Consider the following 12626-nt stretch of genomic DNA (forward strand, 5'->3'; position numbering starts at 1 on the left):
TTTAGAGTTTCTGTGTGTTTCACCCATTTGTTGAGTAAGATTGGTTAGTTTGTTATTGTTTTATTTACAAGACCTAGTGAGGGTCATGCAGGTTGTTCTTGAAACTGTATCAATACTTTGTAGTTCTGATGAACACCAATAATTGTGTCAATACTGAAGGATTGTTAATTGGCGTGAATTAATAAATGTATTGTTATCCATCTTTTGCCTAAGCGTCAGAGAGGATACCATGACATGTAAGATGTCCTACAGTGTTAGATGTACTGCTTCAAATTGAAAACTGAGGCAATATTTCGAGAAGACACGTTTTTTAACATATGTTGTCAATTTTGTAAATTAAAAATCTAAACTTTTGTGTTACGAAGCATTTGTTGCAGTAACAGGAGTTTTTCAGGACAAAATTACACAATCTGGCTTCTGCGTTTGTGACAGGCAGGTACTGACCGTAGTAGCCTGTATGCCTCGTTGTTTGCAGATTTCTGTGAAACTTGCTAAATAAACATTAGCTAGCTACACTATGTAGGCTATATCCTTTAAGCTAAATATCTATAACTTGTTTGGACAATTGGATTGTGAAGGACTGAAATTTGTTGTGTCTATTCCAATATGTAATGATAGTATTCAATGACACAAGTCTGTGTTCTAGAAAGAGTGGTCTGGAGTCGCAGAGGTCCGATAATATCAACTTTAATACAGCAGTTGGAAATCAACAAGTACTGAGCTCTGGGTTTGTCTACGTTTCCCTACCCGCAACAGAGTTTTGGGTTGGTTCACAAAGTCCAACTCGCTATCTGTCCCTGCCCCAGCATATATTATTCAGTGCAGTAAAACAAAAATATGAAAAGAGGGTTGAGCTTGTTCTCTCGTGCATCAGGGAGTTGTTCTTGCTGACCCACCTGCTCGGGTGCCGTCTCAGCCCGGTTTCAAGGTTGCTTCTGAAATGGAGAGATTAAGACACAAAGTAGAGCCTGTTTCCCACACCCTGTGTGAGACACAATGTTTAAGCCTGAGCAAACTTCTAAGTTCATAAGACATAACTTTAATAAGCACAATACATAACTTTAATAAGCACAATACATTCTTTCATTGTAAACATTGATGCATGAAATGTTCTTGTTTTCTCATGATTTCCCTTAAATAATCACACATATTGGCTCTACTACAGTGCGTCCAAAAATGTGTGCAAGCATGGTAAAATATTTGGGCATACAGGTGCGAGCAAGTTTTAACCATAGACATAAAAGGCACTTTTTGCCACAAAAACGTAATTCACGCCTAAACCGTGCAACGGAACGTAAATAAAAATACAAGCAACTCAATCGCAAACAACACAAACCTTTTGACACCGGCATTGTCTATGTAGCGCAAATATTGAGGGATCCTTAAGGGTGGGAAAAAAGAAAGAAGAAAAATAATAATAATGTACATGTGAGAGAACAATGGTTGTGCTCGCCAAAGGCGTGAGCACACCCAATTACAGTTATTTGACTCTATGGGTTAAATCAGAGCAAGAATGGTCGAAGTAAGGTTAAATGAAATATACATTTAATAACATTGCAAATGAATGAAATTAATTACAAGGCAAACATGTTACAAAATGAAAGTTAACTCTTACCTATGCTACCATGATTATTGTAAATCAGAGAGACATCAAGAGCTGAGGAACGAGAATGAGTACAAGACAGAACTGAGGAGAAGGTCTCAGGAGATGAAGAATCCACAGAACAATGCATTACAATTCCCTTTATACACAAGACCAACCAATCAGAACAAATCTTGAATGGGGTGTGAGAGCCATCAAGTTGAGACCGTCCAGAAACTCCAGACTTAAGCATATGAGAGGTGGGGGCAGGTTTGACACCCAGCCGTACAGGGGTAAGGGGCACACGGACACACACACACACACACACGGAAACAGTTAGAACATAGCTAGGATTAGGGGTGAAGGCATGTTTGGCTACTGATGCATCTAAGCACTGTTATTGGTTCTTCCTACGGCTGAAATGTACACACATGCCTTCCACACCATCAGCAAGTCTCTCCAACTTTTACAGTCCCTCCCTCCCTTCCCCCGATGCTCCCCCCTCCCTCCTCATGTTCCGCCCGGAGCAAATGCCCAGGCCCTGCATGACAGGGTCGATCTTCTGCTCAAACACCTCGGCCAGCTTGGAGCAGTACTTGTAGACGCGTGACGTCTTGCAGTTGTACAACCAGGCATTGTTGAACATGAGCCAGATGTCGTCCACGTACTGCCAGGGCTCCTGGTACTGGCCCGTGTCCAGCTTCCTCTTGATGCTGGACAGGTCCATGGGAGTCTTCACTATGTCAAAGTAGTCCTGGTGGGGGAGGGGGGGGGGGGGGATGAATACAGTGAAGGGGAAATGACCCACACCTAGGGGTCCAGGATCTATCATGCATGTCTGCGTGTATGGAAGTGTGTGTCGGTGCACATGGGTATCTAGGTGTGTGTATCTAAGCCTGTGTGTGTGTGTGCGTCTCCTCACCGGGATTCCCAGCAGCATGGGGTCCACAGGCTGTCTGAAGGGCAGGGACTCAGGGTCCTGGCGGTACAGAGCCTCCAGGGTGGGCATGAGGGCCTGCCGCAGCTCCTCAGGCTTGAAGACTTGAGGGGGGGGGGGGGAGAAAGATACAGAGGTGGGGAGGAAGAAAAGAGGGTTGAGAGGAAGAGGTTGCAAGAAAGGATAGATGGTGGAGAGAGAAGAGAGAGAGAGAGAGAGAGAGAGAGAGAGAGAGAGAGAGAGAGAGAGAGAGAGAGAGAGAGAGAGAGAGAGAGAGAGAGAGAGAGAAGGAGACATTATATGAAGGAATGGGGATGGAGGGGTTAACACATTCAAAATGTATTGTTATACATTCATATGTATATATAACTAAAAGGATAAAACAGCTGCATTTCCAGAGATCCAATGAGATCGGTCTGGAGAGAGAGGGATGAGGAGGGCCGACTTACTCTTCTTCTTACTCTGAGCACTGGTGGGGGAGCTGTGCGTGCCTGAAGACCCCAACCACTCCTCTTCCTCGCTGGACGTCCCCGACGAGGACGACGTGTCCATTGGCTCGCCCTTATACCAGTCGCCCAATGGCTTCTCCTTCTTAATGTGACAGGACAACGGAACAAGAAATCGTTTAGTCACTTAACTGTACTGTTACGGCGTAGCTGTTTGACGATACGAAATCAGTCTGCATTCACAAGTTTAGTTAAATCAATCAATGAGGGTTGCTGAACTGGAAGTGACAGTTTAAGTTCTATAAAGTAACTTGTATGCCACCCTGCCAACTTCCACACCAAACTCCCTAAACTTCTTCTGTGTGGGGCGCCCCGGTAGCTCACTGGGTAGGACACGTACCATATGGGCTGAGGCCCACAGCCAGCGGCCCAGGTTCGGTTCCAGCTCAGGATATTTCTGCATGTCTCACTCTCCCCTATATTTTTCCTGTCTCTGTCCAATAAAGCCATAAAAGGCTAAATATATTTAAAAAAAACTTGACTTCTTTATGATGATGGTTTCCATCATTTTTGAATAAAAGGTTCATCAGGGTTTCCCGCAGAAAATGTGTTAGTTAAGGTGGTAGGGTGAGGTTTGCTTTGATAACTAGAGAGAATTGTACCCTCTCTAGTTATCAAAGCAAACCTCACACCCTACAATTTCTGGGGAAATTGTAGGGTGTTCAGATGGGTCCGTTTATTAACTGTAACTTTTACAACTGATATTTCTGTATATTTTATATAAAATTAGGGCTGTGAAATGATAAAAAATGTTAATCAAATTAATCAAAGGTTTCTGTGGATTAATCATGATTAATCACATTACCGATTTTCAAAATTGTTGTCATTAGTGTGCGACTTTGCGGTGCTTTGATGCTCGAGTCCCCCGTTGCCACTCGCAGAACTTCGGTGAACCCCTCGTCCTCAACAATATTAATCGGTCTACAGCTTTTTGCAATCCATTTGGCAACTGTGCTAGTCAACTTGTCACAAGCAGTCTTAGTGAGGGCCCCATGCTGTTCAGTGAGGGTGGCGCATTACTTGAACTCCCCTCGCCGACCAACGCATGCTTCGCGTTGAGGTGGTAGCTACTTTAGGCTGGTATTGCTTCGGTGAAACGATAACGTCTTCCCGCAGTGTGCATATCACTTTGGTTTTATTGAATGTTCCATCTTTGTTTTTTGGAACACAAACTTCCCATAAGGTCCTCAGGTTCATCAGAATTATCCATGTTGTTTGTTTGTTTGTTTGGATAGCAGCTGCCGTCTGACTGCATTAGAGCAGCGACAAGTGCAGATTGGGTGGAATTGTGGGTATATTACGTTAAATGCGTTAAACAAAAATAACGAATTAATCCTGTAATTTAATCATAACATGTTAACGCGTTATTTTTCACAGCTCTAATAAAAATGCATACTTATTATTTATGAAGATTGCATAGATTTAAAAGCATACATTTGTTGCTGCTCATTTACAATTCAAAATACAAAAAGTAAAGTGCAGAAGAAACGGTTGTCTTCATGTCCCCTGCAAGAGGGAATAGTGATAAGCTATAGCAGCCTCAGTTGAAAAGTTGGATCAAACGAAGATATTGGGCAATCCGGTGTAAAAATTGTTCTAACCTCTATGACTTAAAGATCCCATGACATGCTGTCTTTGGATGATTTTATATAGGCCTTAGTGGTCCCCTAATACTGTATCGGAAGTTTCTTTCCCGAAATTCAGCCTTGGTGCAGAATTACAGCCACTACGAGCAGTCCCACAATGAGCTTTCCTCAGGACGTGCTGTTTCTGTAGCTTTAAATTCTATGAGGAAGAAAGAGGGGGGGCTAACTGCCATGCTTCGGTCGTTTGCAAGCCATGATGTCTCGAGGAAAACCAATATCGCGTTCGCACGGTCGTAGCTCATTTTTTCATTGGTGGGCCAAATTATCTGTGCGGGCAAAGCAGAGAAAAGGGAGGTAACCTTCACTCTTATGGCGTCATAAAACCAGCATTTTCAAAACTGAGTGTTTCAGCTTTCATTTTCTCAAAGGCGGAGAAGAATACCCAGGGCTTGGTTTACACCTTTCTAGCCACTGAGGTACCAAAGGCAGGTTAGGGGAACTCATATTAATGTTAAATAACCTCCTAAAGTAAACATTTAATGTTATGGGACCTTTAAGCCCCATATATTTTTGTTCCCTAGTTATCTTGTCTATGTCAACTTCTATGTTATTGTACTCTATTTTAGTTTTCTGAACTATGCTAACTTGTTCCTGTAAACCAACCACTAAATAATTAGCTTCTGTAACATTAAAAAATGTCATTTTGATTAGTCTCACCAGCATAACGCCTGGGACCATGGGCGGATCTACAAGGGGGCAAGGGGGGGCAGCTGCCCCCACTCTAGAGCCTTGCCCCCCCAGCTGCCCCCCTAACTTTGGTGATCCAAAAACAGACCGCCACTATGTCCACAAGCTTCTCAAAACATTGAACTGAACAATACATTTACCGAAAGTGAACAGTTACATTTTTTTAACCCTTGTGTTATCTTCGGGTCATTCTGACCCATCACTCATTGTGACCCACCGTCGTATTGCGACAAATTTACCTCATACAAAAACAAAGTGAAGCATTTTCTTTTAACTGTCGGGCTGTCTCAGACCCCCCACATTGGAATGGTTAAAAGAAAATTATTTTTATTTGTTTTTGTATTGGGTAAAATTGGGTAAACACAACGATGGTTCGTTATGAACCTTTGGGTCATGTGACCCGAAGGCAGCACGAGGGTTAAATGCATTCTCAGCCCCCTGCCCCTAAAATACTTAGCTACGTCCCTGCATCAAACGTGCAGAGCGGCGTTCACACAGTCTGCCTCGCACACAGCGAGTCTGCTGCTGTGCGGTGGCATTGCATCCCGGCAAAGACTGGAGCGACTGAGCTGCGCCTCCGAGCCTCTAAAGGTGAAGTCAGTTTCCCCAGGTGAAGTTTAAACGCACATGTTTAACTTAAAGTTACATTTGTAATGAATGTAATGCTAAACACAATTCAGCATCAGCAAAAACAGTGAGTCTATTACGTTAGCCAAAAGTCAAATCGCTCCCTCGTGATTAAGAGCACTCTGCCCTTGATTAGTTTTGATTTTAGTGAAGACAAGAACAGCTTAATATAAAATCTTGTTTGTATCCATAACGTTTAGGCTACTGGTCGCTGTTTCGCCGACGTTACAACATATAATATAGTGCCAGTTGGGAGATTGATCATTTTTATATGATCTAGCTAATAAAGAATATATTGTGCTTATTAAAGTTATGCATTGTGCTTATTAAAGTTATGAACTTAGAAGTGTACTCAGGCTTAAACATTGGGTCTCACACTGAGTGTGGGAAGCAGGCTGTTCTTTGTGTCTCTATCTCTTCATTTTCAGAAACAACCTTGAAACTGGGTGGAGATGGCACCCGAGCAGGTGGGACGCGTAGGCAAGAACAACTCCCTGATGCACGAGAGAACAAGCTCAACCCTTTTTTAATACTTGTGTTTCAATTGCACTGTATAAATATATGATGGGGAGGGACAGATAGCCAGTTGGACTTCGTGAACCAGCCCAAACTCTGTTGCGGGTAGGGAAACTTAGACAACTCCAGAGCTCTGTACTTGTTGATTTCCAACTGCTGCATTAAAGCTGATATTATCGGACCTCTGCGACTCCAGACCACTCTTTCTAGAACACAGATTTGTGTCATTGAATACCATCATTACATATTGGAATAAGCAGTCCTATAAAATCCACTTAATCTCCTATCGTTTGTGAAACGTTTTGCTGCAAAGCACAACAACCGTCGCCTTAAGGTTTCCTAAAAAAGATGGGTGATCAGTGTGCGAAATACGGGGTCCATGCACGCCAAACAAAAGATACGCTGAGAAGTCATACTAAAAATGGCTAGCAAGCGAAAGCTAAACCAGAGCGTATCACTCACTCACTTTGGGTTTACATCCATAAAGGTGGCACTCAAAGATGAAGAGGCACCGAAAGACTGCTGGTGCAGCTAGCACAGTGGGCCTACTCACTACGATCCTCTCCCACCCAGTGACCCCCCAGAAGAACAACGTTTAGTTGAGGCCGAGTGCTCCGAAGACGCAGCAGGTGCTGAGGTAAAGTTAGCTGCTAGCACAAGTGACTTGCTGGCTGGTTGGACAACAAAGCAGGTGGGCGAATGGAAAGACCGCAACCCTTGGCTTGACATTAAGGCTGGAAAATTGGGGTGTTTAGTGTGTAGAAAAGCAAAAACGTTGCTACTCTCAGAAAAGGGACCGGGTTTACACCTTGCAGAAGAATGTATCAACGGTGATGTTACTTGCTCTGAAGCAAAGAGGCTACGAAAGAAGATATACAAACACAGGGACAGCCAGGCCCACACAAGGTCAGTGGAAATAGCCTAGATGAAAGAGAAAGACACTCTCCCAAACACTTTCATTGATATACAGTCCTATTTACTCAAGAAAACCACAATCTCGTTCAGAACAGCTTACACCGTGGCAAAGGAAAGGTTATCGTACAAAAAGCTCAACCCACTCATGACAATGCAGGAGCTTAATGGAGCCGAAGTTGGTAATATCCACAAATCTGACCATGCATGCGCAGAAATAATCAGTCACATTGACAAGGAAATGCGCCGCAAATTCGTCTGCAATGTGAAAGAAATGGATTCACGGGTGTCAATCACAATTGATGAAAGCACCATTCATGGCAGACTCTAATAATCTATGTAAGATGTGATGTCAGCGGTAAGGGGGATGTAGACAATGTTTTCCTGGATCTAGTGGAACTTAGAGATGGGGTCGATGCTGAATCCATTTATAACTCGATGATGGCGAGTCTACATAAAGCTGGAATGGATGATGAAGACTTTTTGAAGACGCACCTGATAAGCATTGCCACTGATGGAGCTGCAGTGCTCACAGGAAAAGCCAGTGGGCTTGTCGTTAGACTGAAAGAAAAGTTTCCGAACGTGCAGTATGTTCACTGCCTGGCGCATAGATTAGAACTGGCTTTCAAAGATGCTCTTAAAGAAGTGGCTGGCACTAATCAGTTTGAGTTCTTTATTTCCAAATTATACTTACTCTACAATCAGTCAACCAGGAACACCAGATTGCTTAGAGAAGCAGTGGCCGAGCTCGACATGGAAATACTGAAAATAGGTCAAATCTTCACCATCAGATGGGTTGCCAGCAGCATTAAAACAGTAAAAGCAGTATGGAAAGATTTCCCAGCACTAGCACTCCATTTTAAAACAGCCAGTGAGGACACATCACGCAATGATCTTGAGAGGCAAAAATACAAGGGACTCCTGAAGCACCTTGGTAACTCAGGATTTGTGGAAGATTTGGCTGTCATGAAAGACATCCTGCGTGAACTCCAGAGCCTGTCTCTCAAGCTGCAGAAAAGAGAAATGTCACTCGTGGATTCAAGTCTCGCCATCCAACAAACTATAAATGTTTTGACGGCCATGAAGATGACTGGTGGGGGGAAATCAACCAAGAAGGCTGAACAGTCCGTCTCATCTGGCCTTTTTAAGGGCGTAGAGCTGAGTGAAGGCAGGGCGAAAATAAACAGGTCTTGGTTTCATGAATCAGTGATTGCGTCTGTAACTAAGCGATTACCGGAGTCAAATTTGGTCCTGATGCTCAAAGCTCTTGACAAGCGTTTTTGGCCAGGAGAGCAGGAGGACCTGATTTTGCATGGCGAACCAGAAGTACACAGCCTTGCGAAAGCACTTGGAGAACCAACCAGGGAGGCCGTGGAGCAGTTGGAAACTACAGGGCACTGCAGCGGGGAAAACATTGGAAAGACTATGCATAGTAAGTAGCACGTATCTCCCCACGTCAGCTAAGTGCGAACGAGGCTTTTCCGCAGTTAACAACACGGACAACCAGACGCGCAACAGGTTGTGCGAAGACAGCCTGTCTTCACCTCCTGTTTGTGGACCTCAACGGACCTCCTCTGCACAAATTCGACTCAGTTCCATTCGTCAGAAGCTGGATTAAAGCAGGACATCGCCTCTCTTCTTCCTGGAAACCAGGACGGCAACCACAAGAAGTCGAGCCAAGGCATCTTTGGTCTATTCTAACTTAAGGTAAGAGGCTATTTTCAATCTTTGCAGTGACTGAATTGTGATGATAGAACTGATTGTTGTGCATAAAATGAGTGTGTGCGACTGTGCGTGTGTCCTTTCCGGCCTCGGCATACGGCCACGTAAAGGCCGTTATCAGCGAGGGTCCAGCTACCACCCTGGACAGCTCCTCCCGAGCTTGCACCTCCCGTTACGCACGGCTGGCGAGGGATAATTAAAAGACACACCTGCTCAGGATTAGACCAGTCAGCCGTGCCATATAGCGAGAAGCGAGACCAATCCCAGGCGGCCAGTCTTGTGAGCACACTGTTTCGAACGACGAAGGACTGACTAACGTGCTGTATTTTCGCTCTCTCTCTCCTTCCCAGATTCGCCGACGAAAGTGTGCCGGCACTCCTCCTTCGCTGCAACGAGGGCTGAAAAACTGCATTCCGTCTTTTGGTTTTGTTTTCCCGACTTTGTTTCCCCACTGTTTGGTTCTCTAACAGACCCAGTCTGCCGTGTACTTATGCATTAAAAAAGCATTCACGCTCTGCCCGATCTCTTTCTTTGCCACAATGTGTTCAATGATGTATCTGTCTGATTGTATTTTCTGTAGTGTAGATGGATGGTTAAATAATGAGACAGAATTGTCTTGGCTTGCATCCATGAAATATTGTAATGTTAGGCCTACTGCATATTGAGAACATTTCGATTGGTATTGCGCAACAATCGGGAGATGGGGATCCCCCCGAATATTGATGGGTATTTCGCACACTGTGGATGATCATGGGTCATTTGTGGACTGTAGGCTAATTATAAGTTTTTAATTATAATACTTGTCTGCTGTTTTATACTTGTAGTCCACTGCATCTTGGACACAATTATTTTACTTACTTACTTTACTTACTTACTGAATTTTCATTTTGCTTTTTATACTTTTACGTTTTAAAAGATGCACAGTTTTGTTTTGTTTGAACACTGGGCTCAGGCCCGGAGTGGCCATCAGGAGAATCGGGAGAATTCCCGGTGGGCCGCTCTGCCCACTCATAAATTGGGAAAGCAGATCGCCTGCTTTCTCTTTTTTTTCACACACCGAATAAAACTATATGTGTTAAGTTTGTTAAGTTACTGTGTGACTGATAAGTAAGCTAATAGGCTACACTAGGCTTTAATCTAAATAAGCGCATGATCAGACCGTGCATTAAAAAGTGCAATTTTCAGTTGTCGCGCATGATCTCTTTCTCAAACACAAGTTTGTGTACCAAGGTTGTTGCCATGGAGACAACCCTAAACCATCATTTGTTGTTGTGGAGGGAGTTAGCAAGATTAAGCTGATGCGAAAAGAATAAAATGGATGGGAAAAATGTTTTCTCAAATCGTTCAGGTAAAAATGTGGGTTGTAATTTCCTGAAAATATAGGCTATCAATATGAGTCCAACGTAATGTTTATATTACATAAAGCTCAAAAAACTATTTTGCACTGAAATTAATGCAAAAAATCGCTCGCAAGCTCGCATTAATGTGAAGTTCCGATTTCACCTCACATCAAAACCTTGACTAGGTTCGGGTTAAGCCCCGAATGTTCAACATATGGCTCGGCCCCTGGTGGGGATGGGCTGGTTTAGGCCATTACACTCACGTGCTGAAAATGGGACCCACTCCGGCCCGGACTGGGCTTATTCCTGTTGCGAATTCTTGTACTCGCTGTGAAATATTTGACTGTTGATTGTTTTTTCTACAGGTACACTCTTGCGGGGAGTTTCATGTTGTTCAATTGTAACTTGTTTAACTGCATGCTCTTATGGTTCTTCCCTTTGGCACTTATTTGGTTTTCCACAATGTATGCTTCATGTTTTGGCTGCTCGCAATGTTTGGGGCTATCTCGTGGTTATGATCAGTGACCTATGCTCTTTTGTAAAGCTCTCTCTTGGAAGTCGCTTTGGATAAAAGCATCTGCTAAATGCATAAAATGTAAATGTAAAAACGCTTGTAGTTTGTAAGGGCATGATTAAACAATAACAACCATAGTTTAAAAGTATTTTTGTGTTTGTTTTTTTTAAAGCCATTCACATATAGGGATTCCTAAGTACCATTTACCCATGCCACCCTGCCAATACCTCTTGCCACCCCTTTGCCACCCCATGTAACATTTTCTAGATCCGCCACTGCCTGGGACACACTGGCTGCGAAGCGCCAGGAAGCACTTCGACTGGCTCAAAGCTGTTCACACCAGACGCGCATTTCTCCGCGCCGGTCACCAAGCCTTTCAGCTACTCTGAGCTTTCCTTTACGCTGACATGGTACATAAACATGGCAATGGCTATATCCCAGCATTGATCCTTATCTACGTTGTAGATACTTCGGGGAGACTTGGGATGTCTGCGTCGGTTATGAGTAGATAACTTCTCAACACAAAATCCTTAAAACTCGTCATTTGTTTTCATCGGGAATGATCAAAACAGTATCTTAGCTAGTTTATAAACGTGCCAGTTTACAAAATATTTTTCAGATTTCAAATTGTGGGCCTATTGTTTTAGATTGCTCACCGAGTATTTTGTAGGCTCCGCAATTTTCTGTTCAGCTGTATAACGAGGTGAAAGTGAAAGTTAACTAATTCAAGAAATTGTTGAAATGCGTGAGTCTCACGGCCAATGCGTGAGACTCGAGAGCCCTGTTTATTACAAACAGCACAAAGGCACAGCGACACTAGGCATTCTTTTAGCAGGTATAAGTTGCCTACACACCATTTATAGACCACTTAATTACATGCATTAATAACTGAAGTTGTCGGGTTCATCTGGTAAGGTATAGCCTACTTTACAGTTTTGACAACGCTACCCAGGATCTCTTTAGTAATATGTTCAAATTTAGGCAATATCTATTATTTCAGTTATTCATACAATCGTCAGGCAATGTTTTACAGTGACACATTTGATACAATATAATTTAAAGTTAATCCCTGAGCCCCACCCCCCTTTAAGAAGATGTGAGTTAATTCAACACATGGATTTAAAACCCTGAGAGTAGGCTATGAGAGAACAGTGTGTGATAGTCAATTCAGTTTAAGGATGAATGATTGAGGAATTAGGGTATTTAAGTTATCATTAACAGCTATTTTGTACATTTTGTCTTAGAAATGTTACAAATATTTTGAGAACCGGTAGAGGTGTGTACACATCTGACCAGGATTCCCTGTCAATATTTTAGTCTACTGGAGCTTATTTTTTCCTTAAAAGCTATTTTCTAATATCTCATTTCCTTGCCTACTATTAGGATACAAAACCTCATATAGGTCAGTAGTCCACACAGCTGGGGTGTCTTAAAAAGTTCACTTGTAACAGCAGCAGGTTAGACCCATCAGTGCTTCCAACAGGCACACACTCTCATATACAACACAACAGGGTTCTGCTTGGGTTCATTCATCCATGATCTTATTTCTTTGTTTGTGAAAAACCACAATGACAACATACAAGACAGAAATACTGTCTTGCAAAAAACAAAATACAGACAATAAAATTAGTCAACCT

The 12626-nt window shown here is 43.0% G+C and overlaps 1 protein-coding gene across 1 annotated transcript; it reads right to left on the reverse strand.

Moving 5' to 3' along the window:
* Positions 1-2048: 2048 nt before the first annotated feature.
* LOC136938518 (histone acetyltransferase p300-like) lies at positions 2049-3550 on the reverse strand. Its single transcript, XM_067231703.1, has 4 exons — positions 3366-3550; positions 2969-3110; positions 2505-2623; positions 2049-2336 (listed from the first exon to the last, which is right to left on the reverse strand). The coding sequence occupies exons 1-4, from the start codon at positions 3426-3428 to the stop codon at positions 2049-2051; spliced, it is 612 nt and encodes a 203-aa protein (XP_067087804.1). The 5' UTR covers positions 3429-3550.
* Positions 3551-12626: the final 9076 nt, after the last annotated feature.

This window comes from Osmerus mordax, chromosome 3 (genome assembly GCF_038355195.1).
Source record: "Osmerus mordax isolate fOsmMor3 chromosome 3, fOsmMor3.pri, whole genome shotgun sequence".
In the NCBI taxonomy this organism is placed as follows: Eukaryota; Metazoa; Chordata; class Actinopteri; order Osmeriformes; family Osmeridae; genus Osmerus; species Osmerus mordax.